This window comes from Eimeria necatrix, genomic scaffold (genome assembly GCF_000499385.1).
Source record: "Eimeria necatrix Houghton genomic scaffold, Enh_scaff169, whole genome shotgun sequence".
NCBI lineage: Eukaryota > Apicomplexa > Conoidasida > Eucoccidiorida > Eimeriidae > Eimeria > Eimeria necatrix.
In genome coordinates this window covers 48,770-61,269 of record NW_013655028.1, presented here as the reverse complement: position 1 = coordinate 61,269, position 12,500 = coordinate 48,770, and the positions used below count along the sequence as shown (strand labels likewise).

The 12,500-nt window shown below is 49.3% G+C and overlaps 2 protein-coding genes across 2 annotated transcripts in view; both read right to left on the bottom strand.

Annotated features, from left to right (window-relative positions):
• Positions 1-197: 197 nt before the first annotated feature.
• On the bottom strand, positions 198-3,129 carry ENH_00020380 (oxidoreductase, putative; the record flags this gene model as incomplete). Its single annotated transcript, XM_013584536.1, has 4 exons — positions 198-536; positions 616-689; positions 1,507-1,842; positions 2,628-3,129. 4 exons carry the CDS (start codon positions 3,127-3,129, stop codon positions 198-200), a joined length of 1,251 nt encoding a protein of 416 aa, XP_013439990.1.
• An 809-nt stretch (positions 3,130-3,938) lies between these two features.
• Positions 3,939-12,500, bottom strand: part of ENH_00020370 (sodium-dependent transporter, putative) — a gene marked incomplete at both ends in the record, with an annotated part of 10,808 nt that continues 2,246 nt past the window's right edge. Inside the window, one exon of the mRNA XM_013584535.1 lies at positions 3,939-4,064. Within this exon, the coding sequence (XP_013439989.1) occupies positions 3,939-4,064 (126 nt within the window). The remainder of the gene's footprint in view (positions 4,065-12,500) is intronic.

Below are 12,500 nucleotides of genomic sequence, written 5' to 3'. Positions count from 1 at the left end.
ACGATCAAAAGAATTTAAAAAGATGAAAAGCAAAAAAAATAAATAAAAAAGAAATAAAAAACAAAAAAGAAATAAAAAGAAATAAACGGAGAAGGAATTGAACAAAGATAAAACAAAAAAGAAAAAAGAAAAATAAAATAAAATAAAAATCAAAAAAATTAAAAATTAAAAACTTAAAAATAAAAATAAAATAAAAATTAAAAATAAATAAATCTTACGGCGCAGCAAATTGGTGAAGGACAAAAGAGCTGCTTTGCTGGTGGCATAAGCATTAAATCCTCCAAAGCCAAAGTAAGCTGCGCGCACACACAAACCTGCTGCTGCTGCTGCTGCTGCTGCTGCTGCTGCTGCTGCTGCTGCTGCTGCTGCAGCTGCTGCGGTTCGCCGTTTGTCGCTGCGGCTGCTGCAGCAGCAGCAGCAGCAGCACCGCCGCCGCCCGCCGCCGCCGCCGCCCCGCCTCCGCCTCCGCCGCCTTCGCTGCTGCTGCTGCTGCTGCTGCTGCTGCTGCTGCTGCTGCTGCTGCTGCTGCTGCTGACCTGAGGAAGAGTTGGTGAAGACCAAGTGGCCGTGGCCTCTGCTGCGCATGTGGGGCAAAACCAAATTTGTGAGTTTTACGGCGGAGAGGAAATTCGCGTCGAAGACTTCCGCGAAAGTCTCCGTCGGCGGGAAGCAACCTATGGCAATGCGGCCTGCAGCAGCAGCAGCAGCAGCAGCAGCAGCAGCAGCAGCAGCAGCAGCAGCAGCGGCAGCGGCAGCGGCAGCGGCAGCGGGGAGGTGACGGGAGGGGCAGAAACAGGGACAGCAGCAACTGCGCAGCCAGCACCAGCTCAATGAGCTGCTAGCTAGCTAGCTAGCTAGCTAGCTAGCTAGCTAGCTAGCTAGCTAGCTAGCTGGCCAGCTGTCTATCTTTTCGCTAGCTGTGTCTTTGGCTAGCTAGCCAGTTGCCTAGATGTCTTTTGCTGAGCACATTCTCTGCCAAGCCAACGGACTAGCTAGCTCTCCGCTTTCTAGCTAGTCAGCTAGCTAGCTGTACAGCTAGCTAGCTAGCTAGCTAGCTGTACAGCTAGCTAGTTAAACGGCGAGCTTCCCGGCTAGCTGCTTAGCTAGCCAGCTATCTAGCTAATTGGCTAGCTGGCTGAATAGCTATCTATCTACCTCTCTATCTATCCAACTAGCTAGCTAGCTAGCCAGCTAGCTAGCTAGCTAGCTAGATAGATAGATAGATAGAGAGATAGATAACTAGCCAAGCAGCTACGTATGTGGCTAGCTGCTTAGCTATCCAGCTATCTAGCGAACTGCGTAGCTGGCTAGCTTCATGGCTAGCTTGCTACATTGCCGGCTAGCCACATAGCTACCTAGCTAGCTGGCTAGCTGGCTGGCTAGCTAGCTAGCTAGCTGGCTACTGGCTGGCTAGCTAGCTAGCTAGCTAGCTAGCTGGCTAGCTGGCTGGCTAGCTAGCTGGCTACTGGCTGGCTGGCTAGCTAGCTAGCTAGCTGTTAGCGTTACCCGCGTTGTTGAAGAGAATGTCGACGCCGCCCCTCCAGTTGATTGCCTGATCGACGGTGCGCTGCCAAGGATCCTCCTGCTGCTGCTGCTGCTGCTGCTGCTGCTGCTGCTGCTGCTGCTGCTGCTGGGGGTCGGGCCTGAGCCCCTTGGAAAGGTCGAGGGGCAGCAGCAGCAAGTCCTGCTCCTGCAAAGAACCTTTGTGAGTTTTGCAAAAGTCCAAAATTTCTTTTTTTGCTTTTTCTAATTTTGCAAAAGAACGCCCGGTGATGATGAGTCCTTTCACGGGGTGTACAGACAGCTGCTGACACAGCGCCAACCCGATCCCGCTCGTGCCTCCTGCGCGCCGCCAAACTTCATTTATTTATTTATTTATTTATTTATTTATTTTATTTATTTATTTATTTTTATTTATTTATTTTATTTATTTATTTATTTATTTATTTATTTATTTATTTATTTATTATTTATTGTTTGTTTGTTTGGTTGGTTGTTTGGTTGGCGAAAGTTGCGCAGAAAAAGAATTTCTTTTTGCAATTCTGCAGATATTACTGCCAAGGCAATTATTTATTTATTATTCATTTATTTATTTATTTATTTATTATTTGTTATTTATTTTATTTATTTATTTATTTATTTATTTATTTATTTACTTGTTTATTTTATTTATTTTATTCATTTATTTATTTATTTATTGGTTCATTTGTTTGTAATCTTTTTTACTTCTGGAGTTCATTTTTTGTATTTTCACGAAAAGTGCCCTTGAGCAGTCTTGTCTTCTTTTATTTATTTTATTTATTTCATTATATTTATTTTATTTCATTCCATTTATTTTATTTTATTTATTTTATTATTTTAAAATGCATTTATTTGTTTATTTATTTTACTTTCTTTGTTTAGTTGTTCTATTGTGTTATTCTATTATTTCGCTTTCTTTCAAGTTTGAATTTAACCAACTACTAACTAATCTTAATTAACACTATTATCATCTAATTAACTAATTAATTAATTAACTAATTAATTAATTAATTAATTAATAATTAATTAACTATTTTATTAATTAATTAATTAATTAATTAATTGATTAATTAATTAGTTAATTAATTAATTAATTAGCTGCTCACCAGTGACCCAAATGACTTTATTTTTGAATTTCTTTTCATTTGGAGAGCAGCAAAAAGTGACGAAGTCGGTGAAGGGCAGCAGCAGCGGAGCAGCAGCAGCCCAGAGCAGCGCGGGGACTGCAGCAGCAGCAGCAGAAAGGCTGGCGAGCAGCAGCAGCAGCCAGAAAAGCGGAGAAGCAATTAGAATTCGAAAGTCCTTTTTAAAGAAGTGAAACTTCTCGGAAGAAGCGAATCCGGAGAGCTTGCTGGGGGCCACGCTGTCGATACACCGCAGCAGCTGCTGCAGCAGCAGCAGCAGCTGGCCCCACAGCAGCAGCAGCAGCTCTTTTGCTTCTTCCAGTGCGCAGCAGCACTTGTCCTGCATGCGCTTGCTGCGCAGCGCAGCCAGCACCGAGTCCGTCGCGCTGCAGCAGCAGCTCTTCCTGCTGCTGCTGCTGCTGCTGCTGCTGCTGCTGCTCTCCGGCAGCCGCGTTGCTGTTTGACTTCTTCTTTCCGTCAACATGCTGCTGCTGTCAAAGCACACTGCTGCGGGCGCGGTGTCTGTCCAGTGCGCAGCAGCAAAAGATAGAGCTGGGAGCGTGTTACAGCTGCTGCTGCTGCTGCTGCTGCTGCTGCTGCTGCTGCGCGGGAAGGCGAGTGTGTGCGCTGATGAAGCGCCAAATGGATTAAAAAGAAATATTTAATCCAAACACAAAAGAAAAATCCCGAAAAGACGCAAAACTGGTGTCCGCCAGCAGCAGATCCGGCAGCGACCGCGTGACTGCTGCCTCTGGCGTGCCGCTGCGGTGTACATACACCTGAAAAAAAGGAAGTTCGAGGCTGAAACTGCGTTTATTAATTCGGAAACGCCGAGTTAACTGCAGAAGGTTGGAAATAACTTTCTTTTAGCAGTTTGCTGCTGCAGTTGGCCGGGAAAGCGCCGCAGCAAGAGCTGCAGCAGCAGCAGCAGCAGCAGCGCGGTGGCTGCGGCGCCGCAGTGTCTGTACACCTGAAGTTAGCCCCCCCAAACTCCGCATTTAAACCTTTTTGCAGTTTTTTCTTGTCAATTTGCTGTTGGGGAGTTTAAAGTCTGTTTGCTGCTGCAGCACGAGGCGCCGCGCCTCCTCTCCTCGGGTGTATGTACACCCCAGCTCCAGCCTCCTATTTGAACCCTGGGGCTCCTCTCTTCCTCTTTTCTTCATTTCTTTTTTTTCTGTTTTTGCTGCTTCCTGCTGCAGCGCTTCTGCAGCCCCTGGGCCCCCGCGCCGCCCCTGCCCGCTCGTCTCCAGGCTTTAGGCTAGGGTTTAGGGCTTAGGGTTTAGGGTTTAGGGTTTAGGGTTTACGGCCTAACGGCCCTCCCCCCGTCTCCCCTCTCCAACAAAGACATTTAACCCCAGGGGCCCCCAGGGCCCCACTGCTAGCGCCCCAGACAGCAGCACTGACACCGCCAGCCCCACCTGCAGCAGCAGCAGCAGCAGCAGCAGCAGCAGCAGCAGCGGCAGCAGCAGCAGCAGCAGCGGCAGTGCAGGGGGAGCTGCAGCAAGGGGACAGCTGCTGCCGACGCAAGAGCCAGCGGCACTGGCACTGCCTCCAGCAGCAGCAGCAGCAGCAGCAGCAGCAGCAGCAGCAGCAGCAGCAGCAAAGGGAGCCGCCGCGACGGGGGCATGAGCAGCAGCAGCCGATGGCTCTTCGCGCGGCCTCCGTTGCCCCTGCTGCTGCTGCTCCTGCTGCTGCTGCTGCTGCGCCTTGCGGCGACCGGCAGCTCGCAGCAGCAGCAGCAGCAGCAGCAGCAGCAGCTTCTTTGTCTCTTCCTTTAAATCCAAAACCCGGAAACTTTTGTCTCCTCGAGTCTCTCAACCAACTGGGTACTGTACCCTCTTGGGGGCCCCCCTCTCAGGGGGCCCCCCAGTCTCAGGGGGGCCCCCCCTCTCAGGGGGGCCCCCCTGCCTCGACCCAGGGGGGCCCCCCACATGCGGGGGCCCGGCTGCTGGCCCCTGGAGGGGCCCCCTCGGGGGGCCCCCCTGGGGGCCCCCCGGGGGCCCCCGGGGGGGCCCCCCAGGGGCCCCCTGAGGGGTCTTTGAGTGGCGATTGCAAGGAATCTGTTTTTTCAGTTTCTGCGTCCAAGTCCAAATCGGGAGGTAATTTATATTCTTTTAATTCAATTAAAGGAAGCAGCAAAGAGGCCCCTCCCTCTCGCCCCGTGGTCTTGGGGCCCCGCAGGGGGGGCCCCCAGGGCCCCCAGGGCCCCCCGGGGGGCCCCCCGGGGGGCCCCCCGGGGCGTGCGCCTGCGCCGCTGCCCCCAGGGGGCCCCCCGGGGGGCCCGCCCGGGGGGCCCCCAGGAGGGGGGCCCCCCGGGGCTTCTCACGGGGGGGTGCAGCAGCAGCAGCAGGCCGGGGGGCGGGTGCCGGGGGGCCCCGCCGGGGGCCCCCCGGCGTGCTGCTGCCACGCGGGGGGCCCGGGCGCCCTGGGGGCCCCCCCGGGGGGCCCCCCCGGGGGCGTGCTCGGGGGAGTGCGGGTGTTTGCTGCTGGGGCTTGAGGGCGTGGGGTGTCTGTGCTGCTTGGGGTCTGTGGGGGCCTCGGGGGGCCCCTTGCTGCTGGCGCGGGGCAAAGGTGCTGCTGCTGCAGCGCAGCAGCAAGCTGTGCTGCAGTTCAAAGAGCTGCTGCAGCAGAGCAGCAAAACGGACCTGCACTGGCGGCTGCTCTACGCGCGCGACCGCGCGCGGGAGGGCCCCCCGCACTGGCGGGGGGCCCCCCGAGGCCCCTGGGGGGCTCGGAAGCGGGCCAGAGAGCAGCAATAGTGGACATAATAATGAGTTATGCTGCAGACCTGCAGCGTTGCTTCGGCGCTGCTGCTGCTGCTGACGTGGCTCGGGTGTCTGTACACCTCGCGGTGTCCATCCTGGACCGCTCCGGGGTCAGCAAAAGGGCCCCCAGGGGCCCCGAGGGTTTGCGTTGCTGCGCAGCTTTTTGTTTGGTGTTGGCGCTGCAGCACGAGGCCCCCAACAGCACAGCTTTGGAGGGCAAGTTGAAGCGTTTGCTGCTGCTGGAAGCTGCTGTGCTGCAGCACTTCGGGGTCTCTTTCGGGCAGCTGCAGCAGCAGGTCCTTGCTGCGCTGCACTGCTGCTTGGGGGCCCCCCTGCCCCTCGACTTCGCTGCCCACTTCCTGCAGGAAGCAGCAGCAGCAGCAGCAGCAGCGCAGCACGACGGGGGGCCCCCGGGGGCCCCGGGGGCCCCGGGGGCCCCGGGGGCCCCGGGGGCCCCGGGGGCCCCCAGGGGCCCCCAACTCCAAGTCGCTGACCTTGTTGCTTATCTGCTGGACTGCTTCTGTCTTGTCCCCGAGTGCGTCAGCACCCCCCCCTCTCTTGCTGCTGCTGCTGCTGTGGAAATGGCGCTGCGCATTGCTGCAGCAGAGAGCCAGAAGACAGCCCGAGCAGCAGCAGCAGCAGCAGCAGCAGCAGCAGCGCCAGCAGCAGCAGCGCCGGGCGCCAAACCCTGCAAACACCCCAAACAGGAAAAACACTGCCCGCCCAGAGCAACCAACAGCAACAGCAGCAGCAGCAGCAGCAGCAGCAGCAGCAGCAGCAGCAGCAGCAGCAGGGTGATTGGGGGCTACGATAAGCAGCAGCTGCGGCCAACTCTCAAGGCCCTGCACAGCTTCTTAATTACTAAAGCCCACAAGTACCCGGGGCTGAAGCGGCTGCATGCAGAGGGCTGGGCAGCAGTGAGTTGGCAGGGGGCCGCGAGGTAGCGGAAATCCGGGAAAAAAAGAGTTTTCTTTTGCAAAAAGAATTCAATTAAACTTAATTATTCAATTAAAAACAAATGGTTCATCAAATTGAACCGTTTCCAGGCCCGAAAGCCGCAGTTCGGCGGTGTGCTGCGGTGTACGTACACCGCAAGTGCTGCAGCGCTTGCGGTGTACGTACACCGCAGCACACAGCCGGAACAAATGCAAAAACACAACTCCTTTGCAGATCTTTTTCATTTCTTTTTTTCTAAAGTCTCCGCTGCCAATTAGTGCAACTCTGAAGCAACAAATAGTTTATTTAGTTGTTCAAATTCGTCCAGGAATTGAAACACTTGAAACTTGCATAAATAAAACAAAAATGGCACAAAAATAATTTAAAATAATGCACAAGTCGGGGAGAAGGAATACAAAAATGACTCCGAAATAATTCTTGAACAATTCTGAAACAATGCAGAAGAAAAAGAAATAACAAATTTGCAAAAATCCATATTTGTGCATGCAACTTCGGAAATACAAATATAAGTATAAATAACTAATTTATTTTCATTAGATTAATTTATATACATATATATATTTCATTGGAGTTATTTATATATATACATATTTCTATAAAATACACATATATGTGCATAAATGTATAGTACACATAAATATAAATGTGAATAATATATATATATATATAAGTCAATTTATATTTAGATTAAATATATATAATATATACTTGTTATATATATATTTAATTTTCTAAATATAAATAGACATATATATACATATGTAATATATATGTAAGTATATAATCCACATATATATATATATATATATATATATGTATATATATATAATGTTTGCGATTGAGTTATTATCAAATATATACTTTATATATAATGCATAGATGTATATAATGTTATATATATATATATATGTATATGTGTATAGCTATATTATTATGTATACGTAATATATATGCACTAATACATATTATGTATACTTTGTACATAATATATATATTTTACATAACATTATATATACATATTTATATACATATATGTATATATATATATATATATATCTATATGTGTATGTATATTATATATATTTAGTTATGTATACGTAGTATATATGCACTAAATATATATTATATATACTTTATATACAATGCATAGATTTATATTACATATATGTATATATATATAATTACCTGTGTATATATATAATGTATGCTTACTATATATACACTAAATATATATTATATATATTTAATACATAATATATATTTTACATAATATATATGTATATATATGTGTGTATATCTATATTATTATGTATACGTAATATATATGCACTAAATATATATTATATATACTTTATATATAATATATATATTCTATAGAATATTATATATATATATATATATATATATATATATATTACCCGTGTATATATATATAATTATGTATACTTAGTATATATACACTAAATATATATTATATATATTTAATACATAATATATATATTTTACATAATATATATGTATATATATGTGTGTATATCTATATTATGTATACGTAATATATATGCACTAAATATATATTATATATACTTTATATATAATATATATACTCTATAGAATATTATATATATATATATACGTGTGTATATATATAATTATGTATACGTAATATATATGCACTATGTATATATTATACATACTTTATATATTATATATATATTCTATAGAATATTATACACATATACATATATATATATGTATATGTATATATATATATACGTAATATATATGCACTATGTATATATTATATATACTTTATTTATAATATATTTTTAAATAATATTTGCATTTGAATGAAATGCAAATATAAATGGATTTGTTTTTGATTAAATTATTCAGAGACACAAAGGCAAAAATGCGAAAAAGAATTTTGAACTTTTCAGAAAATAAAAAAACAAAATTTGAATTAAAAGACCTTTCGAAAGTTTTTTAACTTCAAAATTAATTTGATGGATTTTAATTGCTCACAAAATTGGAATTGTTTTTTCTTTTAATTCATTTTTCTTTTAATTCCTTTTCCCTTTAATTCTTTTTCACTCTACTTATTTATTATTTGATATACATTTTTAATTTTATGTTTATGATTATTCTTCTATTTTTGAAGAACTTGTAGAGATTTTGGTCTATCAAATTAAAGAAAAAAGCATTTAAATTTGTTTTCTTTTGTCTCTTTGAAAAATAAAGAAAGAATTAATAAATGAAATAAAAGCAATGAGGCAGTAAATCAGCAAATGCTTTCAAATATATATTAAACATTAAAAGAAAGGCAAATACCGCACTAAACATAAATCTATCCTGCTGCTTCCTAGCAGCAGCAGCAGCAGCAGCAGCAGCATCAGGAGCAGCAGGATCAGATGCAGCAGGAGCAGCCGCAGCAGCAGGGGCGGAAGCAGCAGCAGCAGCAGGGGCGGAAGCAGCAGCAGCAGCAGGGGCGGAAGCAGCAGCAGCAGCAGCTTGCTGGCTTTAAAGGAAACATGTAAGGATTTTTGCTTCGTGGCCAGCGGCGCCTTGCTGCACACGAAACGGCCTAGCAGCAGCAGTAGCAGCAGCAGCAGCAAATGCAGCAGCTGCAACTGTAGCAGCAGCAGCAGCAGCTTGTGCTGCAACAGCCCCTGTAGCTGCTGCAGAAATCAAAGTGGCCGTTGCAGTAGCAGCTGCTGCTGGGACTGCTGCAGCAACTGCTGCAGCAACTGCTGCAGCAACTGCTGCAACAGCAGCAGCACCAATGCTAATGCGTAGTAGCATGCAAAGGCAGCTGCAAGAGTTACTGCAGTAGCTGCTGCTGCTATCGCTGTTCCCTCAGTAGCTGTTGCTGCTGTTGCTGCTGCTGCCGCCGCTGCTGCAGTTGTTGCCGCAGCAGTTGCTGCTGCTGCAGTTGCTGCTGCTGCAGTTGCTGCTGCTGGACTTCCTCTTCGCAGCACATGAAGGCTCGCAGCAGCGGGAAATAAAAGCACTTTGCATTTTGCTGCAGTAGAATTAAATTCTGCATTTAAATATTTTCTTAAAATTCCATTTTTGGCATTTTCGGCAGTTTGCTGCGGCTGTGCGTTCAGGTGTACAGACAGCTCGGCGCATGCATGCTGCGCTTCTGACTGCAGCAGCATTTTCGCGAAATCTGCAAATTTAAATGCAATAAACGAATTATAAATGCAAAAAGGGAATTATAAATGCAAAAAATGAATTATAAATCGGCGCATGCATGCTGCGCTTGTGACTGCAGCAGACTTTTCGCGAAATCTGCAAATTTAAATGCAATAAACGAATTATAAATGCAAAAAGGGAATTATAAATGCAAAAAATGAATTATAAATGCAATATATTCTAAATCTGACATATTTTGCATGCAGAAAGTCTCGAAAAGAGCCATGTTCCAGATGTGCATGCATGCAAAAGGTACTTTTCGCGTCTTATTCTGAAAAAATAAATAGCTGCGCAGCTTCATGGGCTCGCAAGCTTTGCTGCTGCTGCTGCTGCAGCTCTCTCTATTATAAAGTGTACCAGTTCTCCTGCTGTTGCTGTTGCTGCTGCTGCTGCTGCTGCTGCTGCAAACACAAAAATCTTTTCAGGCCATGCTATTAAAAGCAGCAAGAAAACTGCGCGGCTTGCTGCTCCTGCTGCCGCCGCTGCTGCTGCTGCTGCTGCGCGCTGCCTGAACCTGCCACTGTGCAGCAGCCTAACCAGAAATGCTGCTGCTGCTGCTGCTGTTGCTTCGCTGCTGCTGCTGCAGCTGCGAAAACCGAGGCAAAATACCAATTGCTGCTGCTGCTGAGCACGGACCTGCCGATGCCTGCCGTCTCTTCTGTGCTATAACTGCAGCAGCAGCAGCTGCAGCAGCAGTTGCTGCAGCAGCAACAGCAGCAGCAGAAACAGCGTTTCAAGACGCACCCTAGGCATTTACGGTGCTGCTGCTTCCTTTGCTGCTCTCCCGTTGCTGCTGCGTCTATGCTGTGCATCATTGTTCCCATCTGTCTTAGCTGGCGGCGCTACTGCTGCTTGCTTACTGCTGCTGCTGCCGCTGCTGCTGCTGCTGCTGCTGCTGCTGCTGCTGCTGCCGCTGCTGCTGCCCAGTCGTTGCCGCTGTTTTGGACTTTGCCGCTGATGTTTCTCTTTGCCTGTCTCCCTTTTGCAGCTCTAGCTGTTGCAGACGCCCTCGTTGCTGCTGTTGCTGCTGCTGTTGCTGCTGCAGTTGCTGCTGCAGTTGCTGCTGCAGTTGCTGCTTCTGCTGCTGCTAAGTCTGGAGTGTCACTGCACCTCCGAGGCTTGCGTGGGCAGATCGCAGAAGTGTGCTTGGTGGTTGTTGCTGCTGCTGTTGCTGCTGCTGTTGCTGCTGCTGTTGTTGCTGTTGTTGCTGCTGTTGTTGTTGGCTTGCAACTCCTTCAGCTGCAGCTGTTTATTGAGTTCCCAGAGCTGCTGCTGCTGCTGCTGCTGCTGCTGCTGCAGCAAGGCCGCCGCTTTGGCGTGTCGGCGCCTCTTGAGCCTGCTTCTGCTGAGATCAGCAGCTCTCCTGCTGCTGCTGCTGCTGCTGCTGCTGCTCATGTCTGCTGGGAGGAGGGGGGCGAAAGCTGAAGGGAAGAAGATGCCAGCAGCAGTTATGAGCAGCACCAGCAGCAGCACAGCAGCAGCAGGCACCTGGTAGTGCCAGGCGTTGGCCGAGGCTGCCGCAGCAGCAGCAGCAGCTGCTGCTGGGTCCCGCGCTGCTGCTGCTGCTGCTGCTGCGTCCTGCGGGTCCACGGGCAGCGGCTGCAGCCCCTGCTGCAGACTCTGGAACAGCAGCAGACACACTGCAGCAGGCAGCAAATACTTCAGCAGCAAAGACCAGCAGGGCCGCAGCCGCAAAAGGCCCTGAGCAGCAGCAGTTATGATGTTCAGGTGTCTCCGCAGGTGCTCCACATTCCCCACAAACAGCCAGAAGCAGCAGTGCGCCAGTCCGCCCTCAGTGCGGTGCAGCCTGCAGCAAACTCTCCTGCTGCTGCTGCTGCTGCTGCTGCTGCTGCTGCTGCTGCTGCTGAGGCTGACGGGGCTCCTGGGGCTGCTCGGGCTGCTCCGCGGGCTGCACAGGAAGGCGGGAGTGCCGGGGACTGCTGCAGCAGCAGCAGCAGGAGAAGCAGCAGCTGCTGCTGCTGCAGCAGCAGGAGCAGCAGCTGCTGCTGCAGCAGCAGGGATGGCAATGGCTTGGGGGGACGGGTCCGGAGAGGAGCTGCTGCTGCCCGCCGCTGCTGCTGCGCAGCTTGAGGGCGTTCCGTCAGCAGCAGCAGCAGCAGGAGCAGCGGCGTTTGCTGCTGCTGCTGCTGCTGCTTGCTGCTGCGGCTCCGCTGCTGCTGCTGCTGCGTCCGGGGCGTCGGCGAGAGCGAAGTCGTCGCGGAGGACAGCAGCAAGCTTCTCCCTGTAGAAGGCAGCAGCGGCAGCAGCAGCAGCAGCAGCAGCAGCAGCTTCTGCAGCAGCGAGGGCCTTTTGCTGCTGCTTGCGTCTGGAGAAAGCAACAGCGAGGTAGAGAGAAGCAGCAGCGCCGCCGACGAGGAGCGCAGCAGCAGCAGCAAGCCCTGCTGCTGCTGCTGCGCTGCTGCTGCTGAAGAAGAGCGCCACGCAGGCCAGCAGCAAAGACCCCACGAAAGCAGCAAGCAGCCCCAGTGCTGCTGCTGCTCCCACCTGCTGCTGCTGCCGCCCCAAACCATAGACCCAGCCAAAGGAGACTGTCTCCAAAAAGCCTATCAGCAGCAAACCAATAACTCCCCAGTAAAAGTCTGCTGCCTGCAGCAGCAAAGTGCTGCCGGGGCCGCAGAAGCAGAGCCCGCAGAGGCAGCAGAGCCCGCAGAGGCCCAGGCACACCACCCACCGCCTGCTGCTGCTGCTGCTGCTGCTGCTGCTGCTGCTGCTGCTGCCGCTGCTGCTGCTGCTGCTGCTGCTGCTGCTGCAGCAGCGGGCGGTCAGCAGCAGCTCCACGGAAGGATATATCAAGGAAGACACGCTGCTGATCCCCAGCAGCACAAAAGACCCAAAAAATAAGCAGCAAAAGAGATTCGGCAGCGGCAGCGCCTGCAGCGCCACAGGGTACAGCACGAACACGAGCCGGGGCCCC